At 39.0% G+C, this 13,002-nt stretch overlaps 1 protein-coding gene across 1 annotated transcript; it reads left to right on the plus strand.

The window, feature by feature from the left end:
* Positions 1–645: 645 nt before the first annotated feature.
* On the plus strand, positions 646–3,448 carry LOC145001844 (GDSL esterase/lipase At4g16230-like). Its single transcript, XM_078961183.1, has 5 exons — positions 646–883; positions 998–1,128; positions 2,020–2,265; positions 2,635–2,890; positions 3,225–3,448. Exons 1-5 carry the CDS (start codon positions 646–648, stop codon positions 3,446–3,448), a joined length of 1,095 nt encoding a protein of 364 aa, XP_078817309.1.
* The last annotated feature ends 9,554 nt before the right edge of the window (positions 3,449–13,002 follow it).

The raw sequence follows: 13,002 nt of genomic DNA on the forward strand, positions 1-13,002 counted from the left end.
CATAGCTACCATGATATGATCCTGTCGTCCATGTTGTAAATTTATAAATTATTGTTTAATAACAATTTATAAGTCTTTAAATAATTAAATACATTTCCTTTTTTAGCTAAGTTTATAAAACATAATAGTTATTTATTTATTTTTCTTCAAAATTAAGATATTACTAAACAGGAGTTTAAAAGGAATCACGAAACTTAAGGGTGGTGGCTTTTCGTTGTAAATATGTGACATGATGCTAAAATGTGAAGTTGAGTTTCCCGAAAAAAAAAACAGAATTTATCTGAGCTATTCTTCTTGTGATGCAGATACTTTAGGTCTACTATGGAATGGGCTTTCGAAGATCTAGAATTAATTCTCAACCGTTTGATGTCCATTTGACAGAGAATTTAATGCAGGTCGTATCTGTAACTCCCTACCCACTCATTTCTTTCGGTTCACATTCGATGAAACAAATCTATAAAATGGTATGTCTTTCTTTCTATTTTATATCGTATCTCATTTAAGCCATGCACTCTTCATCTGTCTTCATTGATCATATTATATGTTCTTACATCTAAGTATCTTGTAAAGTTGTTGTTTTTATCTTTCATTGATCAAGTTTTCAACCCCCTCGATCCCCTTACGCAGACCAAGAGTTTAATAAATATGGTCCCATATGAAAATGTTAAGATTGTTTTTAGAGCTTTAACAGTCTTGCTCTGGTTAGGGACTTGCATGGCAGAAACATTATCTGCTAACTTTGTTTTTGGCGATTCTTTGGTGGAAGTAGGCAACAATAACTACATTGTATCACTATCAAAGGCAAATTACATACCAAATGGGATCGATTTTGGGATGCCCACAGGAAGATATACAAATGGAAGAACAATAGTAGACATTCTAGGCAAGTCATTTCTCATCATCATTCTTTCCTCATACACTTCCCATATATACAACTGAAATTACATATTTACCCTTAGTTATTGATAGTACTTGTTCATAAATGTTGCAATTCCAGGAGAGGAATTGGGTTTGAAGGATTACACTCCGCCATATCTGGCTCCAAGGACATCTGGCCCACTACTTTTGAGGGGTGTCAATTATGCATCTGGTGGTGGTGGAATTGTGAATGAAACGGGAAAGATCTTTGTAAGTCAACTTTTTTGATATTCGGTTTAAAGTTTTTATCTATGAAAATCGATGTTTAGTACTAGCTCATTTATTGTAGTGATGTGGTCACACTCCATTTTTAGAAAGAAATGATGTTATTCCAACTTCCTTCAATAATCCCATGAACATTGCTAAAAATATGAGGAATCTTGTCAACCGAAAGTACGTGGCATTATAATTTGTAACAAATATGTCATTTTAGATTGAATTTTCCAAAAAAAAAAAAAAAAAAAAAGTAAATTAAATCTTGCAATGTTTCATGTGGGGTTGGGTGGGCCGTGGGTAAGCACTTATATATATCTGGATTAACATGAACATGGATTGTGCAACAAATTTTAAGCCATGTGCTATTAAAAGAGTTTGGACTGAATTACAAATTTAGTCCCTGTATTTTGCCAAATTTTATTACTACAGTCCCATAGTTTGCCTTCTGTTCATTCTACGTCCCTAAAACATAGTTTGCTCACCTTTTCTTTCTGTGTGCCATCTAACTTAATGTCCCAGCCGTTAAATCCATGAAAATGACCATTTTGTCCTTGCCTTCTTCATTTTCTTCATCTTCCTCTTCAATAAATCAACAAAAAAACATGGGATTATCCTACAACTACAAAAATAATCTTATTTATCTGTTCATTACAGCATATCTTGAAAGAATATAATGTTTTCTAGAATGAAATATTATCTAACACCCCCTCATCTAAGTTGTTTTTAAACGCATAACTGATATTGATCAAGAATGTAGTTTTAAGAAATAGAAGACAAAAAAAATGCTCATTTTTATATTGCATATTTGACAGAATAGATTAATTAGTCAAAAACATGGGAAAGTTTTAAATTTACAAATATATAATGGTATTATTATGTTTATAGGGTGGAAGGATCAATATGGATGCACAACTAGACAACTTTGCAAATACGAAGCAGGATATAATATCCAGAATTGGTGCTACTGCAACTCAAGAGTTGTTGAGTGGAGCTCTTTTTTCAGTAACAATTGGTTCAAATGATTTTATAAATAATTATCTCACACCCGTTGTTTCAACAATTGAGCGAAAACTGGTGTCTCCAGAAGCATTTGTGGGAACCTTAATTTCAAGATTCAGACTACAACTTATGGTAACCTCATGAAAATTATTTTTATTTGCATTTATTTATTCATCTTCAAGATCTTCCACACTCTAAAAGTTCATTTTTGATTTCTTAATTTATTTATAGAGGTTATAACAAATAGGTCTTACTTAGAAAACGTATAAATTAATATTTTTAAATATGCACGAAAATACAAATGGAAATGTAATGTTGACATGTCAACATAACCCAAGAAGCTCATTTTGCCACCTATTTATCTCAGTTAAAGTAATTTCATATTCTTCGAATTTTTTGAATCTTGATTGATTCATGTCACGTGCCTTGAAACTTGCACTTTGTAATTACGAATTCATTTTTTTTTTTTTTTTTTTTGACATTGCTATTTGTTGCATACAGAGATTATATGATTTGGGTGCTAGAAAGATTGTGATCCCTAATGTGGGCCCCATCGGATGCATTCCATATCAACGGGACGTAAATCCTTCTGAAGGAAATGACTGTGTGGCTTTGGCAAATCATTTAGCTCAACTTTATAATCGGCAATTGAAAAGCTTACTTGAAGAACTTAATATTAAACTCAAAGGTTCAACATTCCTATTTGCAGATGTGTACAATATTGTTGCAGATATCATTCAGAATTTCGAATCATATGGTGAGTAAACTTTTAAAAGATTTATGTTTTTGATTTTTTAACTTGATTTTATTCCTTTTGATACTTTTATAATAAATGGTATAGAAGATGAAAGTACATTTTAGTAATGGAAGGAAAAAATAAATGAATATTCTTTTTAAATAAAAATGTCTATGTCTTTACCAATTAAGTCCTAACTTTTACGAATTTGCCTTCATTTTTTTTGTTCTTTCATTTTTTTTCAAAAATGTCTTCAATGTTCAATCAAATGTCATTTATCGAGAGAACACTTTCTGAAATCAACTTATCTCGATTGCAAAGTCAATTTGTCACTTAAATCTTCGGTCCCAAACAGGTTTTGAGAATTCAGATTATGCGTGTTGTCATGTGACCGGTCAACACGGTGGTCTAATCCCATGTGGGCCCACATCTAAAGTTTGTACTGATAGATCAAAGTATGTTTTTTGGGACCCGTATCATCCTTCGGATGCCGCCAATGCTATCATTGCCAAACGTTTAATGGATGGAGGCCTTGCAGATATATCCCCTTTTAACATTAGAGCTCTTTTTGGATCTTGAAGAAGAAAATGAATTTGGGAATTTTATGTTGTTATGCATCCATGTTTGGATGAATACGTGTATGAGTGAAAAGATATAAGTTTAAGTTTTAACATATTATTGTTTCAAAATTTTAATCCCTTTGAGAGGCATTGTCAATCAACATTGCAAATTGAGAGTCATATCAGCTCTAACATATGTATTTTTCGCTTGATTTTAAATTATGTGAGTGGGTATTTATGAAATTTTGAATTCACTAAACCTAACATATTGTGTATGAAATTAATGGAGAAATACAAAACAATGACGAGTTCGTCAAAGGTCAAACCTTACATCCTCTTCACTATTATTTTTTTTATTTACATTAAATTAATAAAAAAAATTGGTAAAGAAAGCCGGCCCGGAACAATAATAGTCACATTCATGCTATTTTCATTCTTATTGGTACAGTTAACATTAAAAGTATTACATTTTTTCATAAATCCATCTACATATCCCTATAGAGATAGTATTATAAACAACATTATGCTATTGTAAACTTAAATAAAACAATAATAATGAGAAAATATAAGTAAACAAACAATACACCTATTTGTTATAATGAGAAAAAATAAGTAAAGAAACAATAAACCTACTTGTTATGTCGATTGATGTCAATTATAAAATACGAAATCAACAATAACCTAATGTCAATTAACATTAGAAGTATTAACTGTTTTCATACATGTGATTTGCACTTTGTCGGGAACATGTTGTTTTTTGTCTTGTTAAGGAGGAAGGTACCCACCGTTCTCATCTCTCTCAACTCATTTGTCACATCACTATCATATCAGTTTGCATCTCTCTCTCTCTCTCTCTCTCTCTCCCCCCTCTCTCTATCACGTTCATTACTCTTGTTGTAACAAGTCTCCAGCTTAACTCCGTCTCTTTGAAGAATGGGATGGAGGTCCTGAGAATCACAACAAAGGAAACAAGCTCGTCAGTCTTATTCTGGGTGGTAGTCCCGAAACGAATCTCCAACGCTTAAGTTGGTTCGTTTCTTAGAGAGAATATGAGATATAAGACAAGAGTTAGGAGATTTTTCCCACGGTCCCTTCTCTTGGAGGATAAGGAACCTTTTTATACCTGTGATCAGGGAAACAAATCCCCGAAAAAATCTTTTACCTTTTTAGGAGTGATAGGGTGAAAAACAGTCCCTGATTGGTAGATCGTGCTCCGCACGTAGTTGGTCACTGTTGGTGCAGGGTTGTCAAGAGTAGCGTTCTAAGACGTACACTTGTCATTCTGGAAGGTAGCTAGTATTATTTTTTCTTGACACTGGCTTTGACGCTTGGGCGCCAAGGAATAAGTTTGGAAATCCGAGAATGAGGGCGAGAGTGAGGTCCCGATATTGGGTGTACGCCGGTCTTTGCTCAAACCGTCTAACGATTCCGTTATTTTTCATGTATTCTTGGTGGGATACGTTAACAAGTCCCCTAGGCTAGTAGACGTCATCATTTTCTTAGGGTAGCTGAGTAGTTCTAGCTTAGATCTAGGCACGCGTTTGGTGCGAACGGTCCTTAACGTGTAGTAGAGTCGTTTTGGCGAGACAACGTCGTTTCGTTCCGTTTTTTCTTCTTCTCTTTCTTTCGTTTTCTTTTTATTTAAGGGTTCTCTATCTTTAGTAACGGTTATACACTTCCCCTTTCCATAATTCATTGTCTCATCCTCTTTTGCCATTTCTTCTTTCACCCATATTTTTTCCCTCCGATTCTTGATCGCCTCTACTAGATCTGGAGTTTCTCCTACACCCGAGGAGTTTAAGTCCCTTCAATTCTGATTTAGCTTCATGCCCAAGCATGGAGTTCAATTCCCGTCGGAAGGGTCTACATTATATCAACCACCAGCAGCAAAAGTGGGTATTCCGGTAGCAATCTTCGTGGCTGGGTTTTGGCTTCCCGTTTTTGGTTTCTTTGACGAGGTTATGCAAGAATATGGTTTCTCTGTTCACAACTTGACCCTGAACATTGTGAACAAGATAGCTAGGTTTGAGTTATGGTGTCAAGCGTTGGGGGTGCTTCCCTATCTTCAAGCATTCTAGTCTTTCTTCAATTCGTCTACCCATTTGGGCATTCACACTTTCTCTCAACGTTGTAACACGCATTCCTTTATAGTTAACCAGAAAGCTCCTCGGAAGAACTGGAAGGATCGGTCAGCTTTCCTCACGTGCCCATGGCTTGGGATCGGGCACCTTAACTTTTAGGGGTCAGTTTGTGGGTGGCTCTCACGATAAGAGGAATTTGTTTCAACGACAAAGACTGGTCAAACTATGCATTGGCAACAACCGAAATGAGTGTTTCTTGGTGGTCACATGGAAAGATGCCTCCGTTTTTTGTTGTTGGGAAGAAGGTGGTTTGCGTTGTTACCATTTGCAGGTCGCGAGAGGTTTATGTCTCTTGAGCAAGTGTTGCGGGGGATTTCCAAGGGATCTACAGTATCATGAAGTCCCTCAAGTGGAGACACTACCAGCTCCAGCCAAATTTGGACATATTTTTTAAGGCGGTGTCTCTCTTGTTGAGGTTGGGGTCAGAGCTCTTGTCGAGGCAGGGGTCAGAGGATTAGGTGTGGCTAGCAGAAAAGTCATCTCCCGACGTCGGTCTGCTGCTGTGGATTACGCCTTTGAGGAAGATGTCGGTAACAGTTCTATTATATGGAGTTTGCGTTGGAAACGCAACATTGATCCTCTGTTTCTAAGTCCCCTGTTTTTATTGAGATTGTTGATACTGACGACCCGCAAGCGATGGAGGCAGTGGATTTACGTCGGTCGGGGGAGCTAGGTGTTATGGACACTTACTCCGTCCACCCCTCTGTTCCAGAAGATTCCCTGTTGGCAGTGGGTCCTTCGTATTTGGGTGCTACTGGTGTGTATCTCCTTGGGTGGAATCTCGTGCCCAGTTCCCTTCTTTCAAAATAGGTACCCGCCCGTGAGTGGTGTCGACATGCGTTTCCTCCGGTTACCTTGGAGGCTCTTGATGTTCTTTCTTATTCTTACGTGGCGAACGATCTTCAGTGTGCTGCTGCTCAGGATCCCCCTTACTTGGTGGCGACTTCTGGTCGTCTTTGTTACATTGGGGTTGATTTAACGTAGTTGGCTGCTGTTAAATCCAAGTGTGACAAGCTCGCGGAGAAGGTTTAGCTTCTCGAAGAGGAGTGACGCAAGTTTGATGAGCACTACCTCATGCTGTCTATGGAGAAGAATGATGTGGAAACTTAGGTGGTGACTCTGGATAGGGAAGTTAATCTCTTATCTCAGCAGGTCCAAAATTTGGTATCGGAGAAAGAAGCATCGGCAAAGCGTTTTACACTACAATACGATCAGTTCACCATTGAAGTCTCGAGGAGAAAAATCTTGGAGGATGATTTAGTGTGGGTTATCCAAAAGGGAGTAGTCAGTGTGGTGGACCGTGTTTTTGAGAGTAGTGAGTTTGCGCTTGGGATTCATCGTGTGAAGGCCACGTTGTAATTGCTGGTATAGAGAAGGGAAAGTAGGTGGCACGAGTGTGGTCGACAAGCAATAGACGTGGCTCGTCTGGTCTAGACTTTGCGGCATAATCTTTTGATACAATGCATGCTACCATCAGGGCTTTTATTGAGATGGATTTCGCATCCTATCTCCATTTGGGTGAGCTTGACCTTGCTGATCTTCACCAATTATGCTCTGAAGAAGAGGATCATGTGCCAAATGGTGGCGTTGGGGCGTTGTCTCGACTCAACCTCACTAGGGTTAATTTTCGTTGTATGTTTGTTGTTTTATTTCTCATTTTTTGTATTTACTTTGTAGAATGTTGTTGCATTCGACCTTGTGGGGTCTTCATCAATAATGTTTTGCTGTTATTGTGAGCATCGTTTTTTATATATATGTTTGGGGAGGGGTCTCCCCTGAGAGTATTTTGTAGGCCTTTCTTTTGGCTCTTAACTGAGTGGCCAATTGCCTTTGATTTGTGGTTACTTAAGGTGAGCCGAGATCATCATCTTGAGGCTCCGTGGACTCATATGTGCTAAATTTTTAGGGGAAGGTTATGATCCTTTGAGCCCTTTGGGTACGTTTGGTTTGAAAGCTTGGATTCTTTATTGCTTGTTTAAACTGACGTGTACATAGGGGGGTCATCTCTTTCTGAGATTTGTGGTTGCATGTTGGTGGGTCATTTTTCTTAGACAATGTGGGTAATAAGCCCGTGTTGTCGTCTAGAAAATATGTGCATCCCCCCCCCCCCCCCATTTTTGTTCTTTGTGTTTGTATTTTTGCTTTATACACATATGTGTGCATATTGACCAGTAAGGTTAGTCCGCTATCTTAAGAAACTCGATTAATCGTAAAGTTTTGAAGACAACTTAAGCATCTTCATGTCAATCCTTTGACCAATTTGTTTCTTTTAGGCCAGAGGTTCGAGCATCACTACCCCCTCCTTTGGTTATGTCATTTACTGGTTGTTTTTACAAATAAAAGTGGCACAGGTTGTGTGCGTTTCATGTTCGGGGTATAGGTCACTAATCTTGTGCTTCCAGCATGTACGCTCCGTCCCAATGCGCCCCCACTATTTTGTAGGGTCCTTCCCATGTTACACTTAGCTTCCCGGTGGCTCCGAGTGGCTAGCCTCATTCTTCCTTAGCACCCATTCTCATACCTTGAAGTTACTTACCCATACACTTTTGTTGTAAAAGTTTTATGTACGGGCTTTTTAGGCTGCTTGTCGCAGTCGAGCAGCTTGATGTTTCCCGTCTAGCATGTCCAAGTCTTGTCGTCACTCTACCTCGTTCAAGCCTTCATCGAAGTTGGTTACCCGCAATGCTTCACTCAAAATCTCTAGTAGGAGCACCACTTTTGTGTCGCATATTAGGCTGAAGGGTGTCTCTCTTATCCTTGACCTTGCGGTAGTGCGGTATGACCAGAGTACTGTTTGCAGCTCTTCCGTCCAAGCCTTTTTTGTTTTCATTAGGCGTTTCTTAAGCTCGTTCACAATGGTCATGTTTGACACTTCTATCTATCCGTTTGCCTAGGAGTGTGTGACTGAGGCAAAGCAACGATGGATATGTTTTTCCTCTCACCATTCCTTGAAGTTGCTTCCCTTGAACCGGGTGTCATTGTCGCTTATTAGGACCTTAGGGGTGCCGAACTGAATTAGGATGTTTTTCCACATGAATCGAATCATCTGCCTTCCTATAACCGTGACTAGGGGTTCTGCTGCGATCCATTGTGTGAAGTAGTCAACTACAACCAGTAGGAACTTCAATCCTCATGGAGCCACCGAGAATGGTCCTACAATGTCAATGTTCCATTAGTGGAAAGGCCATGGACTGTTGATGCTAGTCATGGTTGTTGTAGACTGATTCTGGAATGGGGCGAACGCCTGGCATTCTGGAATGGGGCGAACGCCTGATTTTGTACACATTGGGCTAATATACCCCTAAACGTAGTATCTTGCCCATGAGTGCCCGAGGCCCCTCATGTGCTCCGACTTCGCCCGGATGGCTCTCCTTAAGGAGGACTTAGCCTTCCTCGTCCGAGATGCATCTAAGCCAAGGCGCTAGGTAGCCTCTCTTATACAATTGCATACCTTTTATGGTGAATTGGGGGGCCTTTATTTTTATCTACTTGGACTCTTTTGAGTCATCCGGAAGGACCCCATGATGCAGATATTCTAGATATGTCTTGGTCTAGTCTAACGATTCTACGATAGCATCGACTTGGTTGTTGTCGGTACTCCTTTCTCCCGGGACCTCTACTAGTACCTACTTAGTTAGGTGGTTAAAGTATGTCGATTCAACTTGCTAAGAGCATCGACTCTTATATTGCCCCCCCATGGGTATTTGTTTGATTTCGTAGGTGTCATTAACCTTGTTGGTTATCAGCAGCGAATCACTGAAAGCCCAGAGTTGTTTCGTGCCGACTTCTTATGCCAATCGGAGGCCTGCAAGAAGTGCTTCATACTCTGCATCGTTGTTCGAAACTTGAAAGTTGAATCTCAAGGCATATGTTATTTCATCTCCCTTGGGGTTTTTGAGTATTGGTCCTGCGTCTGAGCCCCCCTTACTTGCTGCACCATCTGTGTGTAGTTCCCATATTTATTTGCTTGTTTCGGGCTCTAGCGGGTCTGCTGGTAAGACCTTTGGTATTCCTTCGAGTGTTTTCTGGTATTTCTAGCAAAAAGTCTACTAGTGCTTATGCCTTGATACTGGTCTGGGGGCGGTAATATATGTCGTGCTCCCCCAGCTCTATCACTCATTTCGCTAATCGTACTGACTTTTTGGGTCTTAGAAGGACCTGTTTTATTGAGAAGCTGGTCAGCACTTCGATTTTGTGTGCTTGAAAATAGCATCGTAGGTGTCTGGCCGTGTAAATTAGGGACAACACCAGTTTTTCCAGGATTAGGTAGTGTATTTCTGGGCCTTGCAATGCCCAACTTACGAAATGTATTGGTAACTTCTTCTTGTTTCTTTCTACCATTAGTACTGATGAAATGTGTTCATCGGCCTTTGTGAGGTATATCTGTAAGGTTTCTCTCGGGAGGGAGCTCGCCATTTTTGGTAGCTAGAAAAGGGCCTCCTAGGCATTGGAAAGTTGCATCTTCCTCTTTCATCCATTTGAAGTGACTCTTGTCGACACACCATTTCAGGCTGTGGAAGAGTGGTAGAGCTTTTTCTGCCAATTTGAGGATGAACCTACCTAGCACAGTTAGCCTCCCGTTGATTTCCTGGACCCCTTTTATGATGTGTGGGATTTTTCCTGAACCTTGACTTGGTTTGGTTTGATCCTTCTTTAGTTATTTGGTATCCCAGGAATTGGCCTTCTTCTACTCTGAAAGTGCATTTTCCCGGGTTGAGTTTCATCTGTTCTCGTGCTAGGGTCTGGAGGGTCTCCTCAACATCTTCCTTCGTGGCTGACTAAAGTTTATGGGAGGTGTATTGCTCTGATGGGCCATAGGTTGTGTCCCGTGAAGCCGACTAGAGGTCCAACTGTTGGGGGCTTCAATTCCGCTATCCAGCACTCTAGTAATTTCCATAAACAATGTTCATACAAGATATATGTGCTATTATCGTTATCTATGTAGACTCGATGGATTTGTTTGTGGCGTATGGACGCGGTTATGAGGAGCGGTTCCCTGCGGTTCCAACATTGACGATGCTATTTTTCTAATGTCGGATTTTTGTTGACTATAAATGTGGTCGAAGGGTACCCTATACTCGTCGCAAATTCTATGATGATGCTAGTCGGCCTAACGCTTGGTGCCAGACAGCCAAGTCTGCCAGCTAACAACATTTTCCTGGTGGAACCGATGCTATCATTTTGTGGTATTGCAAGCTTTGTGTTTTTCATCATAGATACGTACTGTTGTTTATCGGGTTTTGTCGTACTGGGCGCACGTCCGGATGGCACCAACTTTTGTGATAAGTCTCTTGCTCAACTCTATCACTTTGAATAATAGGATGGAGGACCTGAGAATCACAGCAAAGGAAACAAGCTCGCCAATCTTCGCCCGGGTGGCAGTCCCGAAACGAAGCTCTAACGATCAAGTAAGTTCATTTCTTAGAAAGAAGGTGAAGATATAAAGGAAGAGTTAGGAGATTTTTTCCACGGTCCCTTCTTTTGGAGGAGAAGGAACCTTTTATACCTATGATCAGGGGAACAAATCCTCAACGGAATATTTTACCTTTTCAGGAGTGGCAGAGGAAAACGGTCATTGATTGGTAGATCGTGCTCCACGTGTAGTTACTGACCATTGGTGCAGGGCTTTTAGGAGCGACGTTTTAAGAGGTACACTTGTCGTTCTGGAAGGAAACTAGTACTATTTTGTCTCAACACTGGCTTTAACACTTGGGCGCCAAGGAGTGGGTTTGGGATCGTGAGATCGAGGACGACAACGAGAGCTCGGCTTTAGGTGTCCACCACTCTTTTCTCAAACCGTCTGATGGTTCCGTTATTTTTGATGTATTTTTGGTGGGATATGTTAACAACTCTCATCCCACAACATATGGAAACTAATCTTTCCAAGCCCTGACGACTACTCGATTTTCATATTTTTTATTTAATAAATTATACTTTTACTAATTTAAAACTAAACAATAAAAAATAACATTTAATTAATAAAGGATACTACAAGAAAACAACAATTAAGATGACAAAATGACGATTAAAAAACTAAACAACAATTAAAATAAACTAGTTATACAATGATCGAATGTTAGCATGCTCATTCTAATCATAAAGATCGAACAAAGCTTGTTACATCCTTATTTCCATTATGTAATTTATTATGGTTTTAGTTTGAATATTTCACTGAAATTTTAAATCTGGAACTAATCGCAAGAAAGCGTGGCATGCTTCTTATGGGTGTGGCGCTGAGGCCCATGGGTTGAATGACTTTTTAGGGTTTTGGGACTACTTAAACACACTTATGTCTAAGAGTTAGAACACTTATAGCCTCCCACACCCCTACAGAGTGTTTCTAGAAACCCTAGCCACTCCCCTCCCATTTTGAGCTTGATTCTACCTTGAGAGCTTATCTTTCTTTGATTTGTTCATGAAGCTTGAAGATCACAATTTCCTTTAGATCTTTGAAGTGAAGAGAAAGTGTAGATCCATAAAGTTTTCACCTTTCTTAGACCTTTGTGAGTATAAAGATTCAAGCTTTCCTTATTATTTGCTAGATCTTGATTATTGTCCCTTTTATACACATTTAGTCCTAATTTGGTGGTGAGCTTGGAGTTGAAATAGCTCTAACTCCTTTTAAACAGTTAGGATTGTTATATGGACAAATTGGACTTGGAAACTGGGTATATTGAGCATATACTCTAAGCCACGCAAGTTTTGTGGACATTTTAGGTCTTTATGATGTTTAAAGTCTATATCTTGGTTATTGTGGTATGTCTTAATTAATGGATAAAGTTGGAAACTTTATTTATTTATACCTTCTTCGAGTTCAAATATGGAAGATAGGGTTATGAACTAATGGATTAAGTCAACAACGCATGTGAAGAAGGCCTAAACGCGAAACTCTTTTACAGTTTTCAACAACACGTTTATTTTAGCTCAAACACCTGACTGTTTTGTCCTTTTATAGGCGCGAGGAGCCCAAAAGAAAGTGTGGCACACTTTTGACCAAAATGTTGACTTGTTGAATTTTTTACTAAGTTTGGCATGGGATCAAACTTTAGGTTTTTAGGTCATAGCTGAGGTTAACCTTTATTTTTAATGTCTAGGTGATGTGTGAGACCGGTCTATTAGTATTTGTGTACGGGGATGGTTTTTTAGTTTATCTGTGAGGTGATTTTTTGTTGGAAAAAATGTCCAAGGTCATTAACTATTGGTAATAATTCTAATAATAACAGGGTCCTTTCTGGTTTCCCTCAAGACTCAAATTGAGTAGAATAAATAAAGGATATTATAGTTTAATAATTAATTAGAAACTAACTGAAAATATTTTGGGAATTAATTAACAATTTAATTTATTAAAGGCTTGAATATTCATTAAGAAATAGTTGATTAATTAGGAATGTTCCATAACCCTCTAGATGACTAGGGTTGGATGAAACCTCTC

This window comes from Lactuca saligna, chromosome 6, assembly GCF_052625555.1.
Source record: "Lactuca saligna cultivar CGN05327 chromosome 6, ASM5262555v1, whole genome shotgun sequence".
Taxonomy (NCBI): Eukaryota; Viridiplantae; Streptophyta; class Magnoliopsida; order Asterales; family Asteraceae; genus Lactuca; species Lactuca saligna.

Bases quoted from the DNA above. Each gene is read 5' to 3' on its own strand.
- LOC145001844 (XM_078961183.1), top strand. From the start codon at position 646: ATGGTCCCATATGAAAATGTTAAGATTGTTTTTAGAGCTTTAACAGTC. The intron at 2,266-2,634 runs GTAACCTCATGA...TGTTGCATACAG, and splicing joins GATTCAGACTACAACTTATG to AGATTATATGATTTGGGTGC. The intron at 2,891-3,224 runs GTGAGTAAACTT...GGTCCCAAACAG, and splicing joins TCAGAATTTCGAATCATATG to GTTTTGAGAATTCAGATTAT.